The 19,275-nt window shown below is 46.0% G+C and overlaps 1 protein-coding gene across 1 annotated transcript in view; it reads left to right on the forward strand.

The window, feature by feature from the left end:
- grap2b (GRB2 related adaptor protein 2b) overlaps window positions 1-19,275 on the forward strand; it is a 97,615-nt gene that overhangs the window by 48,770 nt on the left and 29,570 nt on the right. The window contains 1 exon segment of the mRNA XM_084319287.1: window positions 10,037-10,199. Coding sequence (XP_084175413.1) covers window positions 10,037-10,199 — 163 coding nt within the window.

The raw sequence follows: 19,275 nt of genomic DNA on the forward strand, positions 1-19,275 counted from the left end.
GAAATTAAGTCTTTGTAACAAAAAAAATCCTGGTGGGGGACCCCCAGACCCCCTGCTTAAAAAGTGGCCTGACTGGGGCTATATTTCCTGGCCTGAATGATTTCCCTAGTCCGGCCCTGGTTAAAAGCCTCCAATGCTTATTAGTGTGTGTGCGTTTGAACGTTTGCATGTTTCAACCATACATTTCCATTTAAAATATTTTTTTTACCTCCTATAATAGTGGGGGTCGCGGCTCTCTGACACCGTTTTTTTTGGGTCGCGGCCTGAAAAATTTGGGAACCCCTGGTCTAGCCTGTACCCCCCAGACATGTTGCTGGCCCCGTCAAAACAGTATCCTATCAGCCTCTCCATGGGCAGGTCGAGGCGTAAAAGTATTTTATACACAAAAACAGCGTCTCGGCTGTTGTGTCTGGGCCGGGCATTGTAAAAACCCCAAAAGAAGTTCTGAGCTTCCAAGTTGTCATCGGCTAACTGTATATTACACGAGAATTGTTCTTTTCTAGTGAGTGACATCAGTGGTTCCGTCAGCGCTCAAGCCAAAGATTGGGCTTTTGGATGCTTTGCCTCTAATTTGTCGCTGAATATCATGGGCAAGCAGCTGTAAGATTTCGTTTTGGATGTTGTTGGACATCCAGTTGTCTCTCTTTTGGAGCCAATTCTTCAACTCGGGATCAGACTCGGTGCGCACTCTTTCCATCATGAGCTGCCATAACACCCCATCCCTATTTGCATCACCCCTCAGTGGAAGCCCCTGGCGCCCGAGGGGGGGTATAGGGGAACAGACTCAGTTAACTCTTCAATACCTGATGCTGAGGCTGAACCTGTCGTCTCTGTCTCTCTCTGACGTTTATCAGATTTAGTGGGACTGTCACTGGGACCGGCGGGACGTTTCGAAAATAAATCTGATATTTTTCTTTTCTGCGAGTGAGACATTCTGTGCTAGCAAAGTCTGACTACTAGCTCAAATCGACTGACTGCGCAAGCACTGTATCACAGTAGCTCAGTGGTTCGTGGCGCGTGGGAAGGGCGGGAGACGGGAGGTGAATACAATTAGTTGTTTCACCTGTCATTCAATCAGTCTGTGACAGTCTGTCATCACTCGAAAATCTACTCGGTTTTACACGTATGATTGTGTACATACAGTAGTGTAATGAATGAATGAAAACTTTATTTAACAGATTGGAGAATGGCTACAATACAGTACGGCTCAATACACACAATATTAAAATGGTGACGTGCTTTGAGCAGGATAAACTTATAATATACAGTGTTACAGTTATACAGTTACAGTATATACAAATATATAAATACTGCCATAAAAAAAAAAATTATAAAAAAAATTATATATATATTTTTTTGCAATAATTGAGAGGGGGTGCTGCAGCACCCCCCGCACCCCCCCTTCCCGCGTCCCTGCGGAGACTGGTCTGCTGTTGGCATTAACGGCCATTTATTGCTGGTTCACTTTGAATGATGAGGAACCTGTACAAAATGGTTGGTAAGGTACCACAAAAGGAACAGCGTTACTGTACAATTCTTGACATAGTCCAAGTCTCTTAGGTTGGGCGCCTGGCGCAAACTGCATGGTTACGTCACTACATGAACCGCGTGGCCTAGCCACATCTCACATAATAACCTAGCATACTAAACCCGTTAGCATGAAACATGAATGACATGAATTACAACCAAATATAAGAATGAGTTGACATTTTAGAAATACACATACCTGTACAAAATGGTTGGTAAGGTACCACAAAAGGAACAGTGTTACTGTACAATTCCTGACATAGTCCAAGTCTGTCGACAAAGAACAATGAAATGACTAGCTGTAACCAACGGCGAAATTCACCGGCTAAGACATCCAATTGTGCATAGAAACGAACCAAACCATTAACAACAATACTGAGTTAACATTCATCTAGTTAACATTCAATTCTTATTCTGAATATATACAACATAATAATACACAAAGTGCTGCGCGCTAAACTGACAACGTACCTCTTAGGTTGGGTGCCTGGCGCAAACTGAATGCAGAACCGGAAAAGTAAAGCTCTCGACAGTGAGCTTGTCTAAGTGAACCGGAAGAGCAAAGCTCTCGGCAGTGAACTCTCTTAAAGTGACTGTACTGTCTTGAGAATTCGGGAAATCATAAAACAATTGCAAAACAGTATTCATAAACACCAGAATTGGTGACATTTCAATCACACAAAAATAATAAACAAGGTTCATCTAACACTTGTTACATTCACCCCTCCTGAAATTCCCCAACATCCTGATAAATAAATGAGGGTGACCTCAATTTGAATTGAATTGAATTCAAATCTTTATTTATTAAAAAAAAAAAGATTAATTGAATTTCTTTTACTCCATTGACCATTTTCACACGGTAGCCATTTTGCTCTTGTGTCATACTCAGGTTGGGAATCCTTTCCACCCTGTTCCCACCTTGACATTTCTTTCTTGACATTTCGCTCAGTTATTTCTCTCCCGTGAAGTTCTCCCTTGGGAAAATGTTGTTATTTTCTATTTGGTTCTGTTCTGTTCTGTTCTATTCTGTTCGGTTTATTACAATCTATTACAATCTATCACTCTATTACAAAGACTATTTGCAAACAACGCATTTGTTTTAACTAGTGCTGTCAGGCGATTAAAAAAAGTTATCTAATTAATTACAGGATTTGTAATTCATTAATCTAATTAATCGCATTTTAATTGCATAACCATTTTAGGCCTGATATTCTATATTCTATAATCATATTTCAAATGGCATGTGTCCGGATGGCAGAATTCAGTACTGTATCTACAAAACCTTCTGTTTAATCATCTTCCATTTATTCATTTGCTTAGATTTTTCAGGTCTGGTCAATTTTAGCATGGTGTTATTCACAGTCAAAGATAATATTGATATTCTCATTTGGTTCATTACAATTTACTCAAGCCTAGTAACAGACACAGTATTTCTGACACTGGGAATACATTCCCTGAGATCCACAGATGTCCCTAGAATCAGATACCAAGAACATGCAAATTAATCTAATTAACGCGATAAACTGACAGCCCTAGTTTTAATTTGATAGATTAGATTCAAGGTTGATATTAATATTCCTCAGAGTCTTGCTGCCTGGCTAATCCTGGCAATCTGTACTATTTAGTGAGCCAACGATTTATAGTTCTATGGACATCAGAAAAACCACAGCACGAAGCTAGCCACCAACCGCGAGCCCTAGGTCCACGTTTGTCTAAAAACTTGGCCACACGAGCACCAGCGGCTCCATTCACAAGCAAGAATTGCCCCGTAACACTCATACTCACGTTTGAGGCATACACAACACGTTCAGTGAAATGTTTACACGTTGCTTCAATAAAAACCTGCCCCTCCTAAGAGCAGGGCCGGACTGGGGAAATAATTCATACCGGGAGATATAGCGCGAAATATAGCCCCAATCAGGCCACTTTTTAAGCGGGGGGTCTGGGGGTCCCCCACCCGGAAAATATTAGTTACAAAGACTCAGTGGCGGCTGCTGGTTTCTCTCCACTAGGGGCGCTATACCAAAACATTTTGCAAAACATGTACCACGCAACCGACTCATGGCAAGACGTGAGCGATTCGACTCACGCTCACGGCAATGAATCGGCTCTTATGAACGAGTCGCTCAGCTGTTACTACAACAACACACAACCAGTCAAATAAAGTATAGTCTAATTCAGTGGTTCCCAAAGTCGGGGTCGCGACCCAAAGGTGGGCCGCGAGCAGCCACGGGTGGGCCGCGAGATGATTTAAAAAAAAAATTTAAAATATATATATATATATATATATATATATATATTTTTATTTTAATTTTTTTGTCAGGCCATTGAACTTAGAAGCAGGCCAGGACAGTGTTTCTAGTTGTATTCTAAAATTCTATTCTATTGTATTCTAAAATGTGACTATATGGTTTTATATTAACTTAATAAATAAACAAAAACGAAAAATCTACTTATTTCAACGAACATTTCAAACTAAATAACAGATTATGGACATAAAACGCTGAAAACAACCGAAGCAACAATAGTATTTTAATGAGGCTATTATTATTATCATTATTATTTTGCAACAAGTTAGCCCTCTCATAAATAGCACATATAAATGAATAACTAACTTGAACTAACTTAATAGGATTGAAGTGATATTTGGCTTAAAAAATCAGTCGCCTGGCAAAAAAAAAAAAAAAAAAAGCCAGACGATGTGCATTGGGCCGCGGCTCTCTGACGCCTTATTTTCTGGGCCCCGGCCTGAAAAGTTTGGGAACCCCTGGTCTAATTCACAACTTGAAACGCAATATATAAATAGAAAAGTTAGAAACAAAACTCGCTCCGTCTCCAAACACACGCAGAGAGAGAGAGCGAGAGAGAGAGAGAGAGAGAGAGGGGGAGAGAGAGAGAGAGAGAGAAGCGTTAGCGGAGTGGCTGAGAGAGAGAGAGAGAAGCGTTATCTGAGTGGCAGAGAGAGAGAGAGAGAGAGAGAGAGAGAGAGAAAGATCGCTAATCTACCTTGTTGTTGGCAGAAGGGCTTGTTGATAAAGTATATCCACTCCATGGCATTGTCCATCCAGCCTGTGTTGATGTCTATCCATTGTCCATGCATGTCCCTCCACACTGCATCCATAATATAGCTTGTTAATAGCCAACAAGTACTGTGAGTGCCTTTGTCCATGTCCGCCTCGAACAGCCTGCAAACTACCTGGTGTTCTATCGCCATGCTCTAAGACAAACTCTAACCTTAACCAACTTTGAAAGAGTGCCTAAGCCTAACCGTTGAAAGAACTTGCCATCACGCTCCAAGACAAATATCTGCATCACTCAACAGCATAAACTCACTTTGTTGAACTCATGTTGCAAACTGCGGTTACGGAAAGTACCGCGTCGGCCAATCAGAGAGCTTTTAGACGCTCGGCTGCTTGCTAGGTCGATTTAGACCAGCGCCCGAGTTCCATCATAATACATCATATTCAACGCACAGCTGCGCACTGCGACGGATACAGCGATGAACCAGTGCACGGCGGGCACGCGCACTCCAGGCGCTATTGCTCCTAGCCCAGAGAGAAATACGGCGAGGGAAATGCCTGCGGCTACGGTAATGAAAAGGTCTATATCAGACAGAATCGTCACTTCCTGTTTCAGGAAAACGATTATTAATATTTGTAAAATTAAGTTATATTGTGCATTGGAAACACAAACATACTTAAAATGAGTAAATATTATTCATTTTAAACATGTTTATATTATTTATAGGGCTATACAACTAAAAACAAAAAAAAGGGATTTCTTGTTCATCTCTCTTTTAACCAGGGTTAAGCAGGGAGGGCGGCGCTCTAGCGCCCACTATGGGCGGCCGCCACTGCAAAGACTTAATTTCCTGCATTCTGGTGAATTTTAGTGCATGTGAATCACAAACTAATGAGCCAACAATTGCTTAGTACAATGTACTGTTATGAACCTCAAATAGCACTAGCAATGCTACTCTCTCCACCTTCAAAAAAAGAGCACAACATATTTTTCTATTTACTATTATAATACAGTTAACCACTCTTTCCACCTATTCAAACAGAGCAAGAGCACAATACCATATTCACTTTACTGATGCACTACCAGTGGCGGCCGCCACTGGGGGGCGCTAGGGCGCCGCCCCCCCCTCAGGCCCTGCCCTGGTTATATGAGAGAATAACAAGAAAAATAATTTTTTTGTTTTTTGTTTTATAGCCCTATAAATAATATAAACATGTTTAAAATGAATAATATTTACTCATTTTAAGTATGTTTGTGTTTCCAATGCACAATATAACGTTAATAAATAAAATAATAAATACTCGTTTTCTTGAACAGGAAGTGACTCACTTTTTTTTTTTTTTTGTATTTCTCTGCCCGGGCTAGACGCGATAGCGCTCTGAGTGCGCGTCACTGTGTGATCGCTGTATCCGTAGCAGCCAATCAGTGCGTAACGCGTTGTGCGTTGAAATATGACTATTATGTTGGAATCCGGGCGCGATTTGAAGCGGTATTTTTTTCCGTAGCAGCATTTCGCGGAGACGATCTCTGATTGGCCGAATCCACTTTCTAATGTTACAATTCTAGCTTATTCTAGGTTGGTGGTAGATAGTTGTTGTTGTTGTGAGATGTAGCTGTTTGTCTTAGAGCATGACTGCAAGTTCTTTAGACGGTTAAGCTTAGGCACAAAGTTGGTTAAGGTTAGAGTTTGTCTTAGAGCATGGTCGATAGAACGCCAGGTAGTTTGCAGTCTGTTCGACGCGGAAATGGACAAAGAAATCAAACTACTTGTTGTGTGGTGCTAACTGCTAACAGCTGACAAGCTATATGGCAGTCTGGACAGTGGACTGGATATACATCATCAACAGCGGATTATACACTTTATCAAGAACAGTCTGGGGAGTCGGGACAACAGTGAGTGGTGGACCACGTAAAACAGTGAGTTAATTCGGTCTCTCTCTCGCTCTCTCTCTCTCTCGCTCTCTCTCTCTCTCTCTCTCGCTCTCTCTCTCTCTCTCTCTCTCTCTCTCTCTCTCTCTCTCTCTCTCGCTCTCTCTCTCTCGCTCTCTCTCTCTCTCTCTCTCTCTCTCTCTCTCTCTCTAATTTCGCCGCGGGTAGAGCATAACCACTCAGACAATGAATGGTAACTTGTTTAAAATGACAATATATACAGATGTGTTTCTTATTGAATCGATCTGAGAGGGAGAGAGAGAGAGAGGGAGAGAGAGGGAGAGAGAGAGAGAGAGAGCGAGAGAGAGAGAGAGAAAGCTGTGCGTGTTTGTGTTGGGCTATTGGAAACGTGGTTGCATTTGACTGACTGTGATCATATATTGATCGATGGCAATGGTGATAATATTCGCCAATGCGTGCCTTGTACATGTTTGCAAAATGTTTGGTATAGCGCCCCTAGTGGCGAAGCATCCACGAGCCGCCACTGTGCACTACCCATCAACAGTTAAAATAGCCCTTTACACAAACATTAAATAACAGACCTTTCATTACAATACTATAATAACAGGGCCCTGTTTCTTGTACCTGGATAACTGAGTTAGCCGGATAACTTTAACTGGATAACTGAGTTAGCCGGACTTTCCGGTTCCCTGTACGTGGATTTTCCAAATCACCATGACAACATATCCAAAAGTTTGAGCCTGGTCGAAAGCAGAGTTTAAGTTCAAGTTAGCCTGACCCATCGCCACGCCCCCGCAAAGAAGTGACAGCCCGTTTCCTGAAACTATTCCCACAGTCTACGATCTGCATTATACCATTCTGAATTACGTTTTTGTGCTCCATTCTTCCAGAGGGGGCTTTTGAAATGTAAAATAGACCCAAAATGCTGATACTAAATTCACTTTGTCCTAAATAATGCACGTTATATATACCGTGGCGACGGTGGCGCTCGCTCGTGCGATGTACACATTATGTGGTTATTTTAATTGTAACTGGGATTAAGATGTCTGATGAGATGCGCTGTTTGACGGATTTGAGAAATTGAATGAGCCGTTGACGTCACATTAATGAATGAGGATAAAGAGATAAACTTCATTCAAAACAAAGGATATTCTAAACACGGGTCTCTCGTTCATTAATGTATAAACAATGAATTTATCCCATCTGGCACAGTGGTGCAGCGGTAGTGCTCAAGCCTGCCAACCCAGCGACCGGGGTTCAAAACCCGGTGTTTCCAATATGATTTTTTTGAATATAATATTAATGATTATACGCCAAAGTAGCCTGGTTTTAAGTTAAAATATTATAAATCTACATGCATTGAGGATGTCATTCTTTATATAGCTCTCAACGTGCACCAAATTGAATTATTCCTATATTGCAAAAAGAAGGAGACGACTAGGGTCTCGAACCCCGGTCGTCTGTGTGAAAGTCAAAAGAACAACCCGTTAGACCACATTGGAGATAAGTTAAAGATTGACTATACATCAATCAATGGGTAAGAGAGCCGTATCGTAATTCTGTATAACAGTTAACTAATTATTTTCGCTAGCAAGATCTCATTTGATTATTCAATCCAGCAGGCAAGTTTAAAGAAATATAATCTGATTGATTGAGGTAATGAGGGACTTAAAATTAGCCTATAGATAACGCATTTAACTTGTCGGCGAGGCGATTGAGCCGTATTGCAATCTGTCAATAAAGTCTTAAATCAATTAATCAATCAATGCCGTTAGAGAATCAGGATCTCTGCCATCGATACGTGCTGGCTTTTCACCTAAAGCGGCTGCGCGCATTTAGCCTGAGTCGCAAGTCTGGCTTGAGTTAACGAGACTGAATCCACCTTCGTGGAACAGGAAAATCCCGGCTTCAAACATCGGGTTAACTGAAGCTGGATAATGACATCTTGATCGACTTAGTTGAACCACGTACAAGAAACAGGGCCCAGTAGCCACTGCCAGAATAGTGACACATGTATCGCGTGTGGTGAGCACACGCATGCATGCACAACGAAGACAGAAGATTGCGTTGTCTCAATCATTTTAACTATAAAATGAGCTCAAAGTATGAGCTCACGGACTGAAATTTCCAACAAAAAGCATCAATTGTCAAATAATATTGATCACATTAACTAGACTAGATGTTTTTGAGGAAATTAGAAAGGGAACAACAACTTAAACCTTGTGTCTGATCAGATTCTTATTTTTTGGATAACTTTGCAGTGATTATGTTTGTAGCCAATGTGGCAAAGGTGTGTAATCTTTGAATTATCTTTGAATTATTTTTACTTTCTCTTTCATAAATTGTTTATTCAACTTCAGCCCCAATCATAACATTTATATAATTTTTTTTTTATCTGTGCAGGCCAGGCCACGAGAAAACTCCCGGTGCTCCCGATGGCCAGTCCGGGCCTGCCTAAGAGGGTCTCTTTATTGAAGGAAACTTAGTTGTTTTAGGGGGGGGAATATTAGGGTTTAGGTTGTAAGAGAAAAAACAGCGGAAGAGAGGTGAAGTTAAAAGGGGGGGATACAGCCTGCCAGGCCTAGCCGTTCCCCTTACCTGCTGCCGGGCGTGGCGCATTCTCCTCGAGGTGCGTTCCAACTGCCGCTTCTCTCTCCGTGTTTATATCTTGCGTCTCTCGCCATTTGGGGTCGGGGGTCTAATTTAACCCTGACTTCACCAACGAGGCATCAAAGATAAAACCCCTGTCCCCTCCATGCAACACTCTGGGATGTGATGGTAGGGGGCGCAAGGCCCTCTCCGGCACCAGCATTTCCGTAGAGACGGAGGGACTTGAACCCCGCGGCCTGCATACTCTGCCTCCTACTACCAACCACCCGCCCTGCTCGCTTCACCACCGCTCTTAACGGCGGGAGCAAGCAGGCGGAGAGCTTGTGCCGCAATCGTCTTCCATCAGAGAGACCGTGCCCGTTCTGTCGGGGTCTGTTTGATGGCGACGCCGGAGCTACCTTTCTCGTGAGCGAGGGGTGCTCGACGGTCTTCGGGTGGCACTACACTCTGCGCTGTTTGCCAACGGGGCGAACGGCGGAGGTTGGGAGGAGGGAGTGCTGGTGGAGCCCCAGGGGCTTCTCGAGTCTTGGTGGTGATTCCATCTCGAAGAAACAGCAACAAGAAAACTATAAGCTAAATTTCCACTGTCTAAGGTGCGCTTGTAGCAAAACCTTCCAAATGAAAATATGAGGGAAGGACGAAGCATGGTCACGCCCCTCGATTATATCCATAAGCGGAAATGGGCGTGGCTGGGCAAATGATGGGTGCATGTAGCGAAAGTTTTCAGTGATAAATAGGTCATGAGGTTAATTCCCATAGAGCAGAATGCAAAGCAAGGAACGAAATGTAACTGAAAACTATTTTAATCTTAGAAATTAGAAACTTGATTTGCAAAAACAATGAGTGCTGGAATGTTCAGACAATAATTAAGGACGTAATTAAAGGTGCTGTAAGTGTTATTTTCATACCATGTTACTGACTCTATATCAGTGATGGCTGTCAGAACATAGAGCTATAATATTTTTTCTTTTGTTCCATTCTTTGGTAGACACGAGGCAGACGTACAGCACTTCAAAGTGCTGCGGAACAAGATGGGGCAGTTCTACCTCTGGGCTGAAAAGTTTCCGTCTCTCAACCAGCTAGTGGAGTACTACAAGAAGAACTCTGTCTCCAGGCAGAGTAGCATCGTGCTGTCGGAGGCTGGACAACAGGTAGGCCGAGGCTCATAGAGCCAGACACAGCTGAACACAGCCCTTTGAAGCTGAACCTCTAGTTAAACCTTTACACCATGCAGCATTCAAACTGAACACAACCCTTTGAAGCTGAACCTCTAGTTCAGCGGTTCTCAAACTACAGGTCGCGACCCAAAGTCGGGTCGTGGGTAGGTGACAGTGCATTGGCAAGTAAACAAATTTTTTTATAAAAAAACTAAATAAATCGTTTTTTTTCTTTTTCTTTTGCCAACATATTTTGGCTAAATAGGCCTTGTTTTATAAATGTGTATTGATAACATAGTGATGTTGTGAGGTTCGCCTGTTCCCTGGACCTTTAATTCCCTGTCTCCTCACCTCACCAGCCCCCACCCTCGCGATGTTTTACTCTCCTCTGCTCTTCACCAGCCCCCACCCTTGGACTACCTTTCACAGCTGTGATAAGTTATGATTAGCGCCCCAGAGGGCTTTAAATACCTGGACCTCCCCTCCAGTCCTCGTCGGGTCGTTCTGTATGCTACCATCTACCGCCGCGCTCCTGGTGAGACATCGTCATCGCTCTCTATTCTTCCACGGGAGGATTCCTTTGTTCTCACTGGGAGACGTTGTGCCATTCTGTAAGCTGGTTCTTTGTTCTGGACTCTTTATCCTTTTCTGTGTTCAGTGTTCATGGAGTCCTGGACGTTACCATCACCTGCCGCGTCTCCGGCGTGAGACGAGGTGCCAGCCATCACCACCTGTCGCCGTTTGCCTGGAGTGGGACACCGTTCTGCGCTCTCTAATTCTCTACGGGAGGTTTTCCAGTGTCCCACTCCAGACCTCAAGCCGGCGCGCATCGCTTCCTATCCCACGGGAGGATGCGTCTCTCCAAGCCGGCGCGCTCCAACTCCAGACGCTCAAGCCGGCGCGCATCGCTTCCTATCCCACGGGAGGATGCGTCTCTTCAAGCCGGCGCGCTCCAACTCCAGACGCTCAAGCCGGCGCGCATCGCTTCCTATCCCACGGGAGGATGCGTCTCTTCAAGCCGGCGCGCTCCTACTCCAGACGCTCAAGCTGGCGCGCATCGCTTCCTATCCCACGGGAGGATGCGTCTCTTCAAGCCGGCGCGCTCCTACTCCAGACGCTCAAGCCGGCGCGCATCGCTCATTATCCCACGGGAGGATGCGTCTCTTCACTTCCGAGGAGGATCTCCTTGCCAGGCCTCCGCCGTCTGAACCCTGCCATCCCTGTAAGCAGCTCTGGCCCTCGCCCTGTCCAAGGCCTTAACCCTGTTTTTCTCTGTCCCTGTCTCCAGCCCGCCTCCCCGGGCCTCTGTCCCTGTTTCCCCCTCTCCAGTGCCCCTGTTCCTGCCCTGTCCTTTTGCCCTGGCCCTGTCCCTTAGCCTTTCCCCTTAGCCTGCTCGCCTCTTAAAGGCACAGTGCCACATTTTTCCCTATTTCTTTGTTTCCAGTGTTTTGTGTTGTCCCTTAAAGGGACAGTGCCGCTTTTTGTTTGTATTGAATAAATGCCCTGTTTTGGCTTACTCTCATACCTGTCTTGTGTTGTGCGATTGGGGTCGGTTACAAACCATAACAGTACGACCCGACCCGTCGACGACCCCAGCCAGCACAGACAGTGTATGTGAGTTTGCCCTTTTTTGTTCCCCTGTTAGCTTCCCTGTTTAGTTCCCCAGTTAGTTCCCCTGTTGACTCCCCTGTTAGCTTCCCTGTTAGCCTTGTTAGCTTCCCTGTTAGCCTCGTTAGCTCCCCTGTTAGCTACCCTGTTTCCCCACTGCTAGGACTGCCCCTTCAGCTAGCAAGGTCAGTTTCCCCACTGCTAGGACTGCCCCTTCAGCTAGCAAGGTCAGTTTCCCCACTGCTAGGACTGCCCCTTCAGCTAGCAAGGTCAGTTTCCCCACTGCTAGGACTGCCCCTTCAGCTAGTAAGGTCAGTTTCCCCACTGCTAGGACTGCCCCTTCAGCTAGAAAGGTCAGTTTCCCCACTGCTAGGACTGCCCCTTCAGCTAGCAAGGTCAGTTTCCCCACTGCTAGGACTGCCCCTTCAGCTAGCAAGGTCAGTTTCCCCACTGCTAGGACTGCCCCTTCAGCTAGCAAGGTCAGTTTCCCCACTGCTAGGACTGCCCCTTCAGCTAGCAAGGTCAGTTTCCCCACAGCTAGGACTGTCCTTCCAGCTAGCTTGTTCTCTCATGCTGGTCCAGCCCTGTCTGCTAGCCTAGCTCTGGCAGCTAGCGCAGCCTCTATGTTAATGTAGCAGTACAGCTAGCATAGGCCCTGTAGCTAGCAGTGCCCTGGCAGCTTCCCTGTCCCTCTGCTAGCCCCACTTTAGGTGTAACTTCCCCTGCTAGCATGGCCCAGTTTTTTTTTGTTTGTTGCTTTGTCATGTCCCCTGCCCCACTGTCTGTATTTTTGGGTCGCCCGGTGGTTCCCGTGGAGGGGGGGGTACTGTGAGGTTCGCCTGTTCCCTGGACCTTTAATTCCCTGTCTCCTCACCTCACCAGCCCCCACCCTCGCGATGTTTTACTCTCCTCTGCTCTTCACCAGCCCCCACCCTTGGACTACCTTTCACAGCTGTGATAAGTTATGATTAGCGCCCCAGAGGGCTTTAAATACCTGGACCTCCCCTCCAGTCCTCGTCGGGTCGTTCTGTATGCTACCATCTACCGCCGCGCTCCTGGTGAGACATCGTCATCGCTCTCTATTCTTCCACGGGAGGATTCCTTTGTTCTCACTGGGAGACGTTGTGCCATTCTGTAAGCTGGTTCTTTGTTCTGGACTCTTTATCCTTTTCTGTGTTCAGTGTTCATGGAGTCCTGGACGTTACCATCACCTGCCGCGTCTCCGGCGTGAGACGAGGTGCCAGCCATCACCACCTGTCGCCGTTTGCCTGGAGTGGGACACCGTTCTGCGCTCTCTAATTCTCTACGGGAGGTTTTCCAGTGTCCCACTCCAGACCTCAAGCCGGCGCGCATCGCTTCCTATCCCACGGGAGGATGCGTCTCTTCACTTCCGAGGAGGATCTCCTTGCCAGGCCTCCGCCGTCTGAACCCTGCCATCCCTGTAAGCAGCTCTGGCCCTCGCCCTGTCCAAGGCCTTAACCCTGTTTTTCTCTGTCCCTGTCTCCAGCCCGCCTCCCCGGGCCTCTGTCCCTGTTTCCCCCTCTCCAGTGCCCCTGTTCCTGCCCTGTCCTTTTGCCCTGGCCCTGTCCCTTAGCCTTTCCCCTTAGCCTGCTCGCCTCTTAAAGGCACAGTGCCACATTTTTCCCTATTTCTTTGTTTCCAGTGTTTTGTGTTGTCCCTTAAAGGGACAGTGCCGCTTTTTGTTTGTATTGAATAAATGCCCTGTTTTGGCTTACTCTCATACCTGTCTTGTGTTGTGCGATTGGGGTCGGTTACAAACCATAACAGTACGACCCGACCCGTCGACGACCCCAGCCAGCACAGACAGTGTATGTGAGTTTGCCCTTTTTTGTTCCCCTGTTAGCTTCCCTGTTTAGTTCCCCAGTTAGTTCCCCTGTTGACTCCCCTGTTAGCTTCCCTGTTAGCCTTGTTAGCTTCCCTGTTAGCCTCGTTAGCTCCCCTGTTAGCTACCCTGTTTCCCCACTGCTAGGACTGCCCCTTCAGCTAGCAAGGTCAGTTTCCCCACTGCTAGGACTGCCCCTTCAGCTAGCAAGGTCAGTTTCCCCACTGCTAGGACTGCCCCTTCAGCTAGCAAGGTCAGTTTCCCCACTGCTAGGACTGCCCCTTCAGCTAGTAAGGTCAGTTTCCCCACTGCTAGGACTGCCCCTTCAGCTAGAAAGGTCAGTTTCCCCACTGCTAGGACTGCCCCTTCAGCTAGCAAGGTCAGTTTCCCCACTGCTAGGACTGCCCCTTCAGCTAGCAAGGTCAGTTTCCCCACTGCTAGGACTGCCCCTTCAGCTAGCAAGGTCAGTTTCCCCACTGCTAGGACTGCCCCTTCAGCTAGCAAGGTCAGTTTCCCCACAGCTAGGACTGTCCTTCCAGCTAGCTTGTTCTCTCATGCTGGTCCAGCCCTGTCTGCTAGCCTAGCTCTGGCAGCTAGCGCAGCCTCTATGTTAATGTAGCAGTACAGCTAGCATAGGCCCTGTAGCTAGCAGTGCCCTGGCAGCTTCCCTGTCCCTCTGCTAGCCCCACTTTAGGTGTAACTTCCCCTGCTAGCATGGCCCAGTTTTTTTTTGTTTGTTGCTTTGTCATGTCCCCTGCCCCACTGTCTGTATTTTTGGGTCGCCCGGTGGTTCCCGTGGAGGGGGGGGTACTGTGAGGTTCGCCTGTTCCCTGGACCTTTAATTCCCTGTCTCCTCACCTCACCAGCCCCCACCCTCGCGATGTTTTACTCTCCTCTGCTCTTCACCAGCCCCCACCCTTGGACTACCTTTCACAGCTGTGATAAGTTATGATTAGCGCCCCAGAGGGCTTTAAATACCTGGACCTCCCCTCCAGTCCTCGTCGGGTCGTTCTGTATGCTACCATCTACCGCCGCGCTCCTGGTGAGACATCGTCATCGCTCTCTATTCTTCCACGGGAGGATTCCTTTGTTCTCACTGGGAGACGTTGTGCCATTCTGTAAGCTGGTTCTTTGTTCTGGACTCTTTATCCTTTTCTGTGTTCAGTGTTCATGGAGTCCTGGACGTTACCATCACCTGCCGCGTCTCCGGCGTGAGACGAGGTGCCAGCCATCACCACCTGTCGCCGTTTGCCTGGAGTGGGACACCGTTCTGCGCTCTCTAATTCTCTACGGGAGGTTTTCCAGTGTCCCACTCCAGACCTCAAGCCGGCGCGCATCGCTTCCTATCCCACGGGAGGATGCGTCTCTCCAAGCCGGCGCGCTCCAACTCCAGATGCTCAAGCCGGCGCGCATCGCTTCCTATCCCACGAGAGGATGCGTCTCTTCAAGCCGGCGCGCTCCAACTCCAGACGCTCAAGCCGGCGCGCATCGCTTCCTATCCCACGGGAGGATGCGTCTCTTCAAGCCGGCGCGCTCCTACTCCAGACGCTCAAGCCGGCGCGCATCGCTTCCTATCCCACGGGAGGATGAGTCTCTTCAAGCCGGCGCGCTCCTACTCCAGACGCTCAAGCCGGCGCGCATCGCTCATTATCCCACGGGAGGATGCGTCTCTTCACTTCCGAGGAGGATCTCCTTGCCAGGCCTCCGCCGTCTGAACCCTGCCATCCCTGTAAGCAGCTCTGGCCCTCGCCCTGTCCAAGGCCTTAACCCTGTTTTTCTCTGTCCCTGTCTCCAGCCCGCCTCCCCGGGCCTCTGTCCCTGTTTCCCCCTCTCCAGTGCCCCTGTTCCTGCCCTGTCCTTTTGCCCTGGCCCTGTCCCTTAGCCTTTCCCCTTAGCCTGCTCGCCTCTTAAAGGCACAGTGCCACATTTTTCCCTATTTCTTTGTTTCCAGTGTTTTGTGTTGTCCCTTAAAGGGACAGTGCCGCTTTTTGTTTGTATTGAATAAATGCCCTGTTTTGGCTTACTCTCATACCTGTCTTGTGTTGTGCGATTGGGGTCGGTTACAAACCATAACAGATGTAATCAAATGTTCTAATAAATATGCATGATCAAGTTCAACAACGTGTGCTTTTATTTTGATATTCCTTACTTCCACGTTGAAATTACGCAATACATTAAAGGTGACATGCATTATAAATGTATTTTTTCAGTGTCTAGCATTGTATTATAGTAATAGGAGTTAGTATCAATGTGTTTGTGTCTCTAAATACCATATTGGCGGATTGCCGTCATTCAGGTCATTCATTTCCTGGTTCGAAAAAATCAGGTCATTCTGATTTGACTCGCATGGTGACGTCATGTGGCGAGGATGGAGCGGATAGTGATCCGATTGGCTCTGTGGTTGTAGCGCACAGAGAGCAAGCGAGAGAGAGAGGGAGAATCAGATAGACCCTCGCAACAGAGCACACATACGCGCTGCGCTGTCGTCTCTCGGTCTGTCTCTCTCTCTCCCCCTCTCTATCTCTCTCTCTCTCGATTCGGGAGCATAACGCCCCGTCTATAGCCTTCCACTGTGCAGCGCGCTACAGCTTCCTCAAACGGGAGAGGGAGAGAGAGAAAGAGAAGGGGACCTGCGTACCTCGCACGCAGCTGTGTTTACACAGTGCTCTCTCTCTCTCTGTCTGCCACTCGCAGACTGTGTGGATGACTGTCACTGAAAGTGCTTATGGGCGGAGCCCAGCCAATAACAGGCTGAAATCTTGAGGCTGGAAAATCATGCTTTTGAGTACTCCATTAGAAATATAAAACAATGATTTTTTTTTTAATAAACCTTACAGATGTCTTCCATAGACTCACAGGAATTGTGTAAAGTTGCCCAAATAGAATAGAATAGAATAGAAATACTTTTATTATCCCGTGGGAAATTTGGCACTGCAAATCGCTCAACATTTAAACATTTAGACAGGACAGGTCACAAATTAGAATAATAACACAAATCAAATCAAGTTGCCTAGGATAAGAGTAGAGTAAAATAGAATAAAATGAAATGAAATAAAATATACAGAAATAAATACAGTAAAAATATACTGAGCATGGGGGAAGCAGTGTAAACAATTTGGTCAATATAATTATAATTTAAATCTAACTAAATGAAACGCTAGGAATAGTGCTAGGAATAGCAATGCAGGTCCCCTTTAACTCATTGACTGCCACGCTGTTTTTCCATCTTTAATATCTGGCGCCAGCGTTTCAGACCATTTTGACGATGTTTGCAGACCCATCATATATTCTATATTATAGCTTTGGAGACAATAGTATGGCTCATTTGAAAGGCAATATTTATACTCCAACAGGGAACAAACCGTTTATTTCTACATACCTTCGTTCCTGCGTAATCACAGGCGAAAAAGGGTCCCGTTTCAAAATAATCCAGGATAATTTCCTAGAATGCGAGATATTGCGTGTTTTGTGTGCAGCATGTGCATTTCGCACTTGTTGCTCACCTGACACCTATATTATTTCCAGGTCAAAGGTAGACATGACCATACATGGAATTGTTCTATTCACAAAGCCACCAGGGGGGTTCCCTCGCCATAGCGGCCATACTCGTTTTCTGAGGCTGGGATCATCACAAAGGCATGTTTTATGATGGGGTTTGGTAAAATAGACGTTACCTTTGTCAGCAGGTCCGCCAAAACCCAATCCACTCTTGCTCCAAAGTGTCTGAGTCTGTGACGTGTATTCTGTGGCTAGTACTTTCTACCTATGTGTGTGGGTGACCACCGGTCTGGTGCAGTGTAGGAGTTGCAGATTAACTGAGGCCCACACAGAGGATTTAGAGTTGTTTAAAAAGAAGGCAGAGTTTTATTGAATCGTCCTCGCTGCGGTCGTCCCAATTCACTCTCCACGCAAAGTATACACTCTAGATTCTGGAGGATTCTAAGTACACCAATATGACAGGGTATACCTAGTTTCCACCTAAGTTAAAAAGTACAGTTTACAAAAGATTTTGCATAGTAAAAAAATAGCTCTCGCTCTAAATTGCAGTATAGCAAAGGGTGTCTTCTACGCCTTCATCAGCGATCGGGTCCTTCCTGGATGGCGTGTCTTCTTTCAGCTTTCTCAGCGTCCGTGTTTTCATGTTACCGGGGAGCGTGTATCACTTCCGCAACGGATTTTGTCGGATTTCGGTTTCCGGGTTCGCCTGATTGGCCGCGACGGCCACGTGACACGCCCCCGCGGCAGCGGCAGACTTCACTGCCGCTTTCCCACTTCAACGCCAGAGCAATATTGTCGCGCCATCTTCTGAGTGCAGACGTGCTGCTGTAAAATAGTATAGCATGTAAAATAGAAGTAAAAATAGAGGTCACGCTGTTCAGTATAGACATATGTACAATGTTCGATGCAGAATAGAAGTAACTGAGTTACCATACAATATACTATGCAATGTACTAATATACAATACGGCTCACTTTTCCCACTTCAATGACTGAGCTGCTGTTTAATAATATTGTCGTGTTGTGGAAAGCAGGATGAGAGAGCGTAGATTTCAGTGTGTATCATTTAATCATTTATCATTTAACATTTGAAAGGCATACATTGTTATTGTCATACAGAAGTACAGAATACTTTTATCCAAAATGCTTCTTACTGTTACTGTTAGAGACTGTGCTAGACAAGATAAGTATGAAATAAAATAGTATTTCACCCGGAAACCGAAATCCGACTAAATCCGTTGCGGAAGTGATACACGCTACCGGGGAACCGTAATTTAAACAAGTTGTCCCGCCTTCTTGCTGATGTCATCATCTATGACATTAGCAAGAGCACAGCCAATTGAAGCTGTCTGCGGCCATCTTTGAGAACGGGGGAGTCCTCTAGAGTAGACACTCCCCCTCCACATATTTTGTGGAGATCACTTTTATCCTAATTAAAACATTACACTCATCAAATTCAAATAGACATATATATATTGTTTTGTATGTATCTTACATAAACAAACACATTGGTTCTTTTGTCATCACTTTTACCCTTTGTACAGCTGAAAATATACATTTAGAACATTTTAAACCATTATTTTAACTTTATACCTGCGTCTACAAGGGCTGAAAAGCACCATATTGAAAGAGCCTGACAATGGCGGGGACGCAGAAGACGCTGATAAAAATGAAGAAGTCTACGCTGAACTTATTTAATTGTTGGAATATAACAGTTTCTGAGGGATCGCTACGCAGGTAAAGGAAAACCGTGTGTGATCAGCTTGTATACAGAGCTTACGTCTCTCCAGAAATCTGCTAATGAAAGCATCACAGACTATATTATACGGGCAGAGACTGCTATCACAGCACTGAGGAATGCAGAAGAGATTTTGAGTGACGGTTTATTGATAGCTATGATTCTGAAGGGGCTGCCACAGTCATTTAAGCCGTTTTCTATCCACACTACACAAAGTGATGAGAAGACCAAGCTGAGGAGCTACGAGAGCACTGAGAAGTTCACGCAGTTGACGACAGCATGATGAAAGTAAGAGGCAAAGACTTTGATGTGAAGCTGCTGACCTGTTATACTTGCAGCCAGAAGGGCCACATGGCCCGTGAGTGCAAGGCTGCTGGTGACAGG

Source organism: Notolepis coatsorum (assembly GCF_963971535.1).
Source record: "Notolepis coatsorum genome assembly, chromosome: 7".
Lineage (NCBI taxonomy): Eukaryota > Metazoa > Chordata > Actinopteri > Aulopiformes > Paralepididae > Notolepis > Notolepis coatsorum.